Here is a 13,115-nt window from a genome sequence, read left to right on the forward strand (position 1 = left end):
TATTTACAGTGACATATTTCGATAACAGTCAAATAATACCAGGAGTATTTGCATTTGTCTGTCTAGATGGCATTTGTCTAGATAGAGACCCTTAAAAAGTTATTATTTAAAAGACATGCAACACAGTGCTAAAAAAACACATATATTGCATGACTGGCATTATAAATAAATGTTCTAGCAAAGTTATCCTAAATTATATTAAAACAAATCAATGGAAGAGAAAGTTAAGCAAGCCTGTATTTAAGAGAAATTATTCCACACCTACTTTTTATGAACCTCCCTCGGTGACACTGTTGTTTTATCAAAACACATTGTCGTGTTAGAATGTCTCTTTAACAAGAAAAAAACTTAAAGCAGCTCTTTCATCTGATGGAAATTATCAGCCCCTTGCAAACTAAAGAATACACAATGCACATTCTACCTGGGTTCAAAATGCCAAAGGATGGTAATGTAGCTGTGGCATATTTTATCCAGATCAAATGTGCATTGTGCATTCTTCAATCTTAGTCCACTTCTGATAGGAAAAGTAAATATACTCAACCAGCAAATATAAATTTTATATATATTTTAAGAAGTATCTGGTAAACTGGCTTATTTTGATTCTTTTTATTGGAGCCTGCTCCAAACAGAATTGCACCTAAAGTGTGTTGCACAAAAAAGTAGATACATTTGCTAAATAAATAAGTCAGGAAGACCTAGCCTGACAAATGATTTAACAGTAAGCAAAACATGCTTTATCTCTCACTTTTACAGCTCTTCTGAACCTAACAAGCATAAATGGGGGATGGTTATTGTTTTTAACACAAATGTTTTTTTTTTTTTTATTGGAAATAAGTACGAAAGCAGTTATCTTTTGTATATTATCCCACTCTGTATCGCTACTTTAAAATATTTAATCATATACCCTTAGTCCAACAAACATACTTCCTAATGTGTTTTTTTATGTTTCCTGTCTAGGAATTTTATTTTATTTCTATACATAGATTTGTCCTTTAGCCAAATAAATGGTGCCATGCCATTTGAACAAGGAAATACGAAACAAACTAAAAAGCAGATGGTTCCAATAGTCACCTTTTGTAGGACATCCAAAGCTGTAAGCACAGATTCCTGCAGGCTTGTCAACACTGCTTCTGTATAAGAGGGTAGGATGAAAGGCGAAGCATCTGAGCTTATAGGCACTGACACAGCCCCATGTAATATGACCCCAAGCTTTTGTAGCTCATCCATGTTAAAAGCAGTTTTGATGTGATGATAAAGAGCTGGGAAAATCTGAATTAAAGCTGTGAGGAAAGGCTGACTTGGGATGAATGTCAGTTTGTCACATGTAGCTGGTGGCTTTGTACTCTCCGTACCAATCCTGTACCAGGTGTTCCAGGCTGCCCACCACATAGCTGAGTCTTCAATCTCATCCATAGCTATGGGCTGCTCAGAGTTGTACCTTGCAAGTCTTTCTCCTGTTGAGTCAGCTCTTGTCAATGGTCTTCCTGGTCCAGCAACACTGACTGGGCCAAAAAGAGCAGGAACAGTTACTGAAATACCAGGAAGGGTCTCTGGCTTATCTGTCTCTCTGGTTGGGCTCACAATCTGCAGGATTTCCTGAAAGCTTTTCAGAGCTGCTAAGGAGACTTCATTGTTTTTGCTGAGAGCTGCTGACTGAATGTGGTCCAAAAGAATATCCCAGGCCTTTGAAAAGTCACCTGCATTAGGAATGAAAGAAAGCAGTTTATATAGGTACATCTCCATATTCACACCTAATTACAAGATCACATTTTATTGAATTAATTTAATTGCCATGTTGAGGCACAGGTATAACTCTAGAAAGAGATCTGAAAAGCATTATTGGTTAGTGGCTACTAAAGACAAGTTTGATGAACTATGAGTAATACCATTTCCTGTCTATTGATTTGTATTTTGCAGAACTCTGTAGATTGCATAATTCTATGTGAGCTCTGATATTTAAGGATAAGGCTCCAAAGTGCAGCTGCACAGCACACAAACTTTAAAAGGGCAGAATGTATCCTAAATAAGTTTAAATTCACATTTTTATAATGAATAGTGACATGACTATGGACTTTGTACAGCACTGCGTAATGTCAGCTCTATAAAAATACTGTATAATACTAATAGTGAAGAGTATACTGAAATACATAAAATTGATCTCATAACAGTGGCACTTTTCAAGGGGTGGGATACATTAGGCAGCAAGTGATCAGTCAGTTTGTGAAGGTGATGTGTTTGAAGTCGGAAATATGGGCCAATATAAGGACTTACAAGGAGGTCCGAGCTGTTTTGTTGGCACAAACAAGGCCTATGCAATTTTCGTCTGCTTGATAATAATTGCTTATAACTAATATTATTTGTTACTAAAAGGATTTTAAACTATAAGCATATGTTACTGCTATACTGTAAATTCCAGGAAAAATATTTACAGAATCCTAATGATATGCTTGCATTTTTGTCCTACCATACTCCTGTAGCTGCAGACATCCTCTAAGTGAGCATTTTATCACCCTTCCTCTATGAAATCATTGCAATTGTACTCACCCATGTGGCAGGTGACTATAAGAAACATTGACACCACGCCAATCTTAAGACTGAACCATAGAATAGCAGCAACCCACTTACTCCAGTAAGCATACTCAGGCTGACAAGCACTAAGCAAAGCAATATAGCTCTCTCCCAACCTAAGTACAGCTGTACATGCGTTTATAGGAGGCAGATATTAACACAGGTTCAGGTACAAATATTACCTGCATGTAAAAGCACAATAGGAGCTTATGTGTTTTGTTTTTACTGAATAAATAACAGAATAAAATGGTGTTTTTCAATAAGCTCCTCCAGAAGAACTCAAGACAATTTTTAAGCATTTTACCCAGAGGTTGCAGCAGGTATCTTCTAGTGTTAAATATTCGGGCAACACCGGCTAGTGTTAGTACCCATGTCTCAGCCCACTGCTTCTCTGCGGTGTCTCTGGAGTGATGAATTAGGATGTTGCCACCACCTGATTCAATTTTCTCTTTATCAGCTGTAGTAGAAGATTCTCGTACTTGATCCAATAGGTGGAATAGGACCTACAGCAGTTTAATAAAAAAAAAAAAAAAAAAGTATTAAGGTCTGGTCTTTTACATTATGTAAAACAGTTCTGACTTTATTTTCTTACAGATCAGTAAAAAAAAAATATTTATATGTATATATAGTATGGACAACTCATTGTTCTATACCTTCCAAATAACAGTGTGCCAGGTTGGATGCTGCAGTAAAGTTCCATGTGCCCCTATTGTAGAGAACAAAGTCTGGCCTGCACTTTTCCTGACAGCAGGGCGCATGTCAACACACAGCTCTCCCAGTTTAGAATAAAGACACAGCCAGAGGCAATCAAATGGTGGTGCTGGATGGAAAGGTCGGTTTAAAGCTACTCCTTTCTCTTTTGCTTGCATTTGAAGAATATCCTCTTCTCTGTTTAGTTCTTTTTCTATATTTTCTCCTCGTTGAAAGAAGTAATCAGAAATATTCCACTGTTTAAAAAAAGATATTACAAGATTTAAAAAAAAAAAAAAAACACATAAGCTTATAATAACATAGTCACACTCCTGATAAAGGGCATGATCAGACTAAAGCTCCGTACACACGTCAGATTTTTATTGCCCGATAATCGGCATCCGCCAGATATCAGGCGAAAATCTGGCGTGTGTACAGTCGGCGTCGTCCATCGTCCGAACGACCGTCCTGGCGGATCCACGGACGATGAACGACGACCGATCCTAATGAAAGGGAAGGGGGAGAGCGCGCAGCAGGGTGCCGCTTCGTCGCTCTCCCCCTCCCCTCTACATAGAGCAGAACGGTGCTGTATGTACAGCACCGTTCATGCATCGTGTAGTCCTTTGTGCAACAAAAATTGCACGTGTGTACGCAGCTTTACATTTCTTTTACCACCACTAGGCACCAGGAAACAGTAACTGGTGGTACCAGCTAGGCTTTTTCAAAACCTGTTCCCAATTGTACAAGAACATAAGAAACATGTTTAAAAAACAATAATATTCACACAATGGCTTAACCTCCTGGGCGTTTCACTGATGTCTGGATTTCTGTACCAAAAGCGGTACACTGTTTTTCATGAAATTTTTTTTTTTAATTGTAGACCTGTAACTTACAGAAATATGTCCAAACAAGGGTCTAGTAGATATCCAGAATATAATAAAGTTTAAAACACACAATCATGTTAAAAAAAAAAAAAAACTTTAATGATAAAATTAAATAAAAAACACAAAAATCAGCTTAAACAAGAATGCATGAATAAATAAAAAATACTGAAAATGCAATAATTCGGTATAGTATAGTAAAATATGTTTCTAAAACACCTCCCTAGTGTGGTAAATTTTCAGTCCAACATCACATACCTATAGACAAAACCACATAAATATATTTTGTATTATTTTGTATTGGATTGCATACAGGACTTTGTACTGAATCCGATACAAAATATTTGAATTTCCCGCTATGACCCCCGTCGACGGGCGTATGCACTGACATCATCACAAAATCGCCGAGGGATGCGTTCATGAATGCCGGGTGTTCTAATTCTTTCCGTACTTCCATATTTTTAAAAAAAAAAAAAAAAAAAAACATTTTTTTGCATGGAAATTTATTTTAGATTGTAGGCTATAATTCTTAGGCATGACTCACCGAAATATGTCCAAAATTTAATAAACTTATTAATAAACTTTAAAAAAAAATGTTTATAAAACATTATTAAAAAAAACAATCTTTTAAAAAAAAAAATTGTGTATAATGTGATGTATATGTACAGTAGCTTATATAATATTAATAAAATACAATTATATATATATATAATATATAAAGGTTTCTTTATAGCAAAATACAATTATTTATATATAATGTATAAAGATTTCTTTGTATTGGACTCAATACAGCTTTTTTTGTATATACAGAGTTCAATACAAAGTTATTTGAATTTCCCGCCCCGCCTCACGTCCGCACCGACGTCACCGGGAAACCCCGGAGACCGTCACTTCACACACCGGATGAAGACAGAAGACGTCTCCAGAGGAGCTGCGGGGACAAGGTAAGTATTTTTTTCAATTGTAATCTGATTGTCATACAATGTTGTATGACAATCGGATTGCACAGCTTGTTTATATTTTTAGCTACCCCGCGCCTGGTTCGGGGTAAACGATAGTAGCAAGTTTTCTTACCTCGAACCAGGCGTGGGCTAACCGCTAATTAACCCACTGCTAAAAAAATAAAACACAAGTGAAATTTAGTATGCTGAGGTCTCAAAGCACCTACAGACGTAAAAGTCACTGTACAAGTACACAGTTCAAACATATACGTTCTGGCTATGTAAAAGGAAGCGGAGAACACTTGATGACTGGTTTAACCAACTACTTTGTTCCTTAAGCATGCTTGGCTAGAGTTGGTCAGTGGATTTCAGCAAGAGCATACAGACACACAAACATCACTCTGATCAGACCAGATCAAGATGGCCAGATCAAGAAAATAACCCATAGCCAGCTTTTTTCACAGATACAACATGGATTGCACCTGTGACCAAGCCTGCACCCAGCAGAATGCAAAAAATATGTAAAGGCAAACAAACTTACCAACAAACCAATGGATGTTAAACTTATATTAAGCTCTTGATTCTGAAGTCCAAAGCTTCCAGCCACTTCTACAACTATCTGCAAACAAGTGCAAGGCATTGTGGGAAGAAAGTCTGTCACGACCAACTGAAGGCACTGGAAAGCAGTCCGTATTAAAGACTCCCTATATATATAAATAAAAAAATATTATAAATGACATGGCAGAGTGGACCTGACCTGAGGACACTGTTCTCAGCACTCACCCCTGATCATTTCTTATTGCTCCTATAACGCCTAGGACCAAAGGCCAACCTGGTCCCAGACTGTCCCCTTGATTCTGAAGGATCTGTAATACACACTCCAGCTGTTTCAGGCGGATATCATGGTGAGCTATAGCTGACAGCTCCTTCAAGGGGTTTAATAAAAGCAACTGCAGTCTCTATAAAACACAAATGAGTGCAACATATTGTAAAAGAAGAAGTTTGTAACAAAAAAAAAAAAAAAAATCAAATCACCTAGTTAAAAGACACACTATATACCATAGATTTAGGAGTAACTATAATGATGGTGCAGTGGTTGGAACAGACACAGAACCTGAATGGCTTTCACAGATTTATATAGAGAAGACACAGCTACAGATAATTATGGTGTCAGTTTAGGGAAAAAATTCAACTTGCTTATTAGCAGCTTTTCCATACTACAAATATATTTTTATATATTTAGAGACCTAAATAGCTCTGATAATAGAGCTATAGTAACAGTGGATAATTAGTTGAATTCCTCTTTCATGGGGTCACTTGAAATGGCCTATTTATCCTTAAACTTGTCACTTGATATTTGTTTTACAAAAATATTTCACAGCTTTTACAGACAGTCAAATCTAACCTTCAATGAAAAAGGTTGAGCACAATTGAATATTTCCTGACATATTTCGAACAGAGATTATGTGGAAAGCCCATCTGCCGACAGCTTGGAAGGTTCTGGCCTAGATTTGCAATTGAGACAAGCACATGAAGGTGTAGTACAATACCTGGTTTTGGGAGAGTTCTGGCTCATGTTTGAAAGCCAGGCCTGATTTGATTAGTGATGTCAGTGCTTCAGCTCCCCATTCTCTCATCCTGGAGTTTGGATGCTGGCAAACCTATAAACAAGTGTAAAGAACATAAGAGCATGCTTTTTGTTCTGTTTTTAAATCTCCTGGTAAGTAAAAGCTTGTGAAGCAAACTTTGTTATAGCATTTAGAGAAGAGAAAAAAAATGTATAAAACATTATAACAGCTAAACGCCATGCACAAATTATTCCAAGTAATAGAATATATATATTTTTTTTAAATGCAGACAGCAATGGAATTGGGCTGGATAGATGATTCCTGTAACACCCTGTACAGGAGGTCTATGTCTGGGAGAGGTAGAGTTAGTTCTTTTCATTCTCAATGATGTGGCTGTGTTGTCTGGGAGGAGTGGACAAGCATTGGATCCCCTACAATTCTTTTGTATCGCTCTCAGTTCCCAGTGTGGGAAGTTTATCATCACTTCCAGCCCAGATTATAATTGTCAATGAGACAAGAAATTAAGGAAAATCTCAAACAGAGACACAGACAAAAACAACTTCCAATATACAAAGCTTTCTACTATTAACTTTAGATCAACAAAGATTTTGCACAGGTTTATCATCTATTGCAAATAGGAAAATACTTAATAGGCAGTACATGCCTATACTGCACAGACGGAAAAGAAACCTGCACTGGGTGGCCACGGAGTTAATATGTATGGTTTGTCTCAAATATCCAGGAATTTCTCTCTTATATATTATCGATTCTATTTCCAACACAAAACAGAAACTGGCTGCCATGTCTCCTGTATGTGTTTTGAAATGAGTAAAATACAAGTTTTCAAATCAAATTTGACTGTTGTGAGTTTCTTAAATTTTTAGAGGGAGGCAAAATTTTCTTGGAAACTTTAACAATTTCCGGGGACTGTAACCACAAAAGGGCGTATATAAATTACAGAGCAAACTGTAACACACCCGTTATAAAGCATTACATAGAGGACAAAGGGAAGGAGAAAGTACGTACATAGCTAATCCTTTTTTTTTTTTTTAATAGGCTACCTCTTTGCAGAACTTGTAAATCCCCCTGTATACTGCTAACAATTTAGGCTCTGGCTGAATTTTGGGAGCACATAAAAATTTTAGTCAACCTTGAAATTAACCTGAAAACTCATTTTATTAATTGGGATTAATAGATCAATCTATCTAGTTAACAGTTACACAAAATACATACTTATGTAAAGATTAATAGGTAAATTTGCATACATTCGAGTTAAATATCAAAGCAAAATGATATTTAATACAGTAGTTGGAAGGGAGTATTTTATCAAGAAAGACCAAAGTGAGTAACAATAATCTGCCCAAGGTCATCATGGAGCTTACCAACATAATTATCACAAAAATTGCATCATACAGCATTGGTGCTATTTATGTCAGATTTATAAATCGAAAAAATTAAAAATGAAGAGTGGACAAAGCACATTTGAAACATGCGATGAAAACGTACCTTCTAATCAGGGCAAGAGCAAGCACAAGAGAAAAGACAGAGTACCCAATGAATACAGGTAACAACAAACATGAAGGCATATTGTACATTGCTAACTGCTAAAATATTGTGTGTGTGGTCCACGACACAAGCAGATATCTAAATTTTATGACTTCAAACCACTCTTTTAAAAGACATACTTGGAAGCAATACTGACTTGTTTACAATGCTTACATGTTCCAGGGCTGGCATGTCAAACATTGCTGTTCTACTTAGTAAGTCTCTGACTTGGAACAAGCACGTGCTTATCAGATGTTCTGATGTCTCCTATGCACATGATTGTCTCAGCAGCTTGAGAAGAATGAGAATGACAGCCCAAGAGCTTGCATGTTTAAAACAAAGTTGGCATCTCCCATTTCTATTTAATGTTGTATTTTAGATTTAAAAAAAATAATCAACAGTCCTTAATAAAATGTGTGTGTATACACATATACATATGACATTTTACATGTTTACAAATTACAGACAGGATCTGAAACAACAGAAACTCTGCGGACTAAGAACATTCAGTGTTCTCCCCGGCCCATTTTAGCTGGGTGCACCACCCAGCACTTTTCAGCAACCACCCAGCTGTTTTTGGATGGTTACTGATGCGTTGGGTCATAATTCATAGGCTTCCACCCGCCTACAATTTATTCCCACCCGGCTTAAAAAAATTTCTGGGTTAAGCACTGAATATTTGTATTGTTTGTTTGTACTTTTAAATAATATTTCATAATGCTGGCACCCATTCAGTTCATTGATTTGTGAATCTTTAGTGACAGATAAACAGTGCTGAATGTGTTGCTGGTTTATGACCAATCATATACTGATTATAAGTTTTGTTATATACACTCACCAGCTACTTTATCAGGTACACATGTTCAACTGCTTGTTAATAAAAATATATATTCAGCCAATCACATGGCAGCAACGCAATGCATTTGGGCATGCAGACATTGTCAAAACTACCTGCTAACGTTCAAACTGAGCATCAGAATGGGAAAGAAAGGTGACTTCAGTGATTTTAAACATGGCATCGCAGGTAATGGTAGACATGGTTGACTGGTCTGAGGAGTCTCGATTTCTGCTGCAACATTTGGATAGTAGGGTCAGAATTTGACATTAACAACATGAAAGCATAGATCCATCCTGCCTTATATCAACCAATGGATCATGATGGCAGTGTAGTGTGGGATAAATGTTTGACACACTTTGGGCCCCTTAGTAATAAATGAGCACTCCTAAAGGCCACAGCCTACCTTAGTACTCTTGCTGACCATGCCCATTTTTTGATTGACTACAGTATACTCATAATGTTCTACTTCTACCACAATAAAACATTAGGACACAAAGATCAAACGATATCAGACTGGTTTTCTGAACGTAGCAATTAGGTAATTGCACTCAAATGAAATCGACAGTCATCAGATCTCAAACCAACAGAATACCTTCTGGATGTGGCAGAATAGGAGAAAAAACTGTGTGAGGCTTTTATGTCAATATGGGCTAAAATATCTCTAATCTCTAAAATCTCCAGAGTCTTGTTTATTCTATGCCATAAGGAAGTACAGCAGTTGCGAAGGAGGTCCAACCTGGTATTAGGAAGTTGCCAGTAAGTGTATATGATAGTTTGTTGAAATATGTAACAAAAGACGAAATTTAGTTTAAAGAGAAGCATGACAAAGAGGACAACTGACAAGGCACAAGAAAGTATATTTGTTTACCTCTATTAAATGTCCAGTTAAAGGCCTCCATAGAATTTCGATTCTGTGCATGTTCACTAATCCTGTCTCCAGCAACTTGGCCACAGCAAAGAGTGATGGTTCCTACAACAAATATTCAGTTCATAAAATTATTGTGGTCTATCTGACATTATTCAACTGTTAAATGTTCTATACTACCCGATAAAATTCTGGCATTTAAGAGATAAACGGGGGTGTTGGGTCTTTTTTTTCGAATTTGACACATTACAGGGGTAAATCCATTAGCAATTTCAGACACTGAAACTGCCTACACTTGAAGGTTGTTTCTTAAAATAGTTAAGCATAGACCTAAAATTTGAGTATGACGGTCTACTTTTAGGCAATAGAAACAATTCTAATTTTAGAATTCTTATTCCTAAACTTTATTTAAGGTGACAAAGGGGTACTTAAATAACTCGGAAGAAATCCAAATATAAAAGAAGTCATTTGACTTTTTTCCACATTTTTCAACAGACAAATAAGCCTACAGATAAAGGTAATATACTTCAAATGACACACTAAAAGTCATATGATGTATTCATTCTCATAACCTAAACCATTAAAAATACAGATTTGTCACCTTACGATTTCAAACTCAAAAAATCAGAATTGGATGTTCCAGATTAGGTGCGAATAATTGGTGTCTCCCTGAGAGATTGGCAAAGGGATTTAATGAAATCATCAAATAAATAAAATCAATCATTCCACTATAAGGAATGACCTGGAGCCATACGTGTAGTTATTCTTTCCTTAGAACCCCATTACATCTATTGATATTTGTGGTAAATATATGATTAAATAGGCAAATTTTCCTTGCGTTTTTCATCGTTATCTGTAGGCATGGTTTGAATAAAGATAGACAATTTCCGTTGGGTGTACTTTTTTTTTACACAAGGCTGTAGTTTTGAATAAAATCTCTTTTACCTTATAAATGTATGAAAGTGCACAACATACAGCACATTGCATGATTAGAACTCTCAAAAACATTCTTGGCTTAATCTAACACTTTACTATTCAGCACAATATCCTTGTGTTATCAGAGCTCACATCAGTCATAGCACGACTTCAAAATATCATAAAACTTCTAGATCAAATACAATTCAAGATAAAGGCTTATTAGTTGTTATGTGATGGGAACAGAAACTCTGTTAACAGCTTTGATATCAATACTTATGAAATGACACCATATGACAACACAAACTTAAGCTTTGAACAGAGGCAGCGATTATTTGAAGCTCGTTCCTTAGTTTTCTTGCAATGACAATAATCTCCAAGCAGTAAAATTATACCAAAGAGAAGGGTTTAATAAAAAGAATAAAATGTGACAGCTTACATGGCAGGATAGTGAATCCACAAAAGTGACTTTACTATTTATCTGTACATATTTCAAACAAGCTGTAACCCACAGGCATACAAACTCTTGCTGACAGTAAGTTGTACTGTTGCCAGGCCCAGATAACTTTCAGGAACATTGCCAGTCATTTCTGGAACGTGCAACTGTATTACTTAAAATTAATTGGAATATGCATTATAGAATGCAAAAAGGAAAATAGGACAAAACATCTTGAATCTAATCAGCCTAGCTTAACAATTAGTATGAAATAAGTACATAAGACTTGTCATTGCTAAAAAAGAACAAACAGGCTTTAGCAGCTGATTTCAAATATAAAGGACCTGAAGATGCCCCCATGGTTTTAGGTACAAGTTATGCCCGAAATCAAGAAGATGGAAAAGCACAAGTCTAGACTAGGATTATCCTCTGGACAGAAAATCTGCTATTTCCAGGTGATATTTAATGAGTATTTGGACAGTAATGCTTAGGTGTCCCCTACATTGAGCCTTATTTATTAAAGTTCTCCAAGACTGAAAAAGATACACTTTCATCAGTAAAGCTGGGTGATTTAGCAAACACGAAATGGATTTCTTCAAAGTAATTTGCCATTTGCTAACAAATGTTTTTATTCTTGGACCAGATCCATTCCAGGTTTTCTGGATCACCCAGCTTCACTGATGAAAGTGTATCCCCTCCAGCCTTGGAGAGCTTTAACAGTTTAGGCTCAGTTTCTGAGGTATTTCCCCTAAATGTACATTTTTTAAAACTTAATTTTGACACGTATTTATACATTTGGGAAGTCATAATTCCTTATAACATCGGCAGGCACTGCTCAGTTGTAGAGCACATTGACTGTGTATCGCTGTATCTTTTTTTTTTTTAACCTAAAGTCTATATATAGCTGTGGTTGAATTGAACATTTAATTATGTACTACATAAAAAGGATGACAAGGACTTCAGGCAGTCAGAGGCACTCATTAAGGCTAAGAGAGATATTCAAAGTTGTTGGAATATCTCCTCGTAAGTTCCATACTGGAAAGGTGTGATAGGTCCAGAGTATTGAATGTATGTCTCTGCCAGCGTGCAGCAAAGGTCAAAGAATGTCCCAGTACTTGTTTGAGTCATGTAAGGGTAGGCAGATATCCTGCTGCCATGTCTACACCCAGCCTATTGGTTAGGCCTGACAGAAATCAATGAACTTTCTTTTACCATAACAACAAAAGTGAAATTAAACTTGCATTTCATGATGTAAAAAGATAGAAAATAAACAAATTTTAGTGCTCATATTTTGCCAGTTCATTCAACCGCGTGAGTAAAAATATGAAACTCTTCAGGTTGTCCTGGTGGGAGCTTACACAGAGCTATACACCTGTATTAACAACTTGACAGCACTACCACGGCTAGACACCCAGCACTGCATCAAGAGCCATATTTCCCTTGTAGTCAGAAATACTAGGATTTTCTCTTTATTCAAAGTAGCTCAATGGGGGGTCCAGGGAAAATGGAAAGGAAAAAGATGAATGCAGAAAAGCCTGGCATTACAATAAACCCCTCACTTTGTCATGGATGGATAACTCACACAAATTACTTTACTTTGCGATCCATTGTGTTATGATCTTATATTTGAACTACCACTGCAGTGTAAACAACTTTATACCTAAACATTACAACACATGGGCTGTCTAGCACACTATTTGATTTTCCACTGGTTTGTTTCATTCTACCATTGCTATCATGTTCAAAGGTCCTATGCGTCCCTCATTCTCTATTGGTTACATATCTTCATTTATGCTCATACCTAGTCTGACCTTACTCTGCCTTGAGCTAGGAGGCTAAAACACATCCTTTCACATATATGTACCTTC

The 13,115-nt window shown here is 36.5% G+C and overlaps 1 protein-coding gene across 1 annotated transcript in view; it reads right to left on the reverse strand.

The window, feature by feature from the left end:
- MON2 (MON2 homolog, regulator of endosome-to-Golgi trafficking) overlaps positions 1-13,115 on the reverse strand; it is a 56,193-nt gene that overhangs the window by 25,556 nt on the left and 17,522 nt on the right. Inside the window, 7 exon segments of the mRNA XM_072401204.1 lie at positions 1,072-1,697; positions 2,873-3,071; positions 3,222-3,515; positions 5,622-5,784; positions 5,864-6,039; positions 6,631-6,741; positions 9,900-10,001. Coding sequence (XP_072257305.1) covers positions 1,072-1,697; positions 2,873-3,071; positions 3,222-3,515; positions 5,622-5,784; positions 5,864-6,039; positions 6,631-6,741; positions 9,900-10,001 — 1,671 coding nt within the window.

This window comes from Pyxicephalus adspersus, chromosome 2 (genome assembly GCF_032062135.1).
Source record: "Pyxicephalus adspersus chromosome 2, UCB_Pads_2.0, whole genome shotgun sequence".
Taxonomy (NCBI): Eukaryota; Metazoa; Chordata; class Amphibia; order Anura; family Pyxicephalidae; genus Pyxicephalus; species Pyxicephalus adspersus.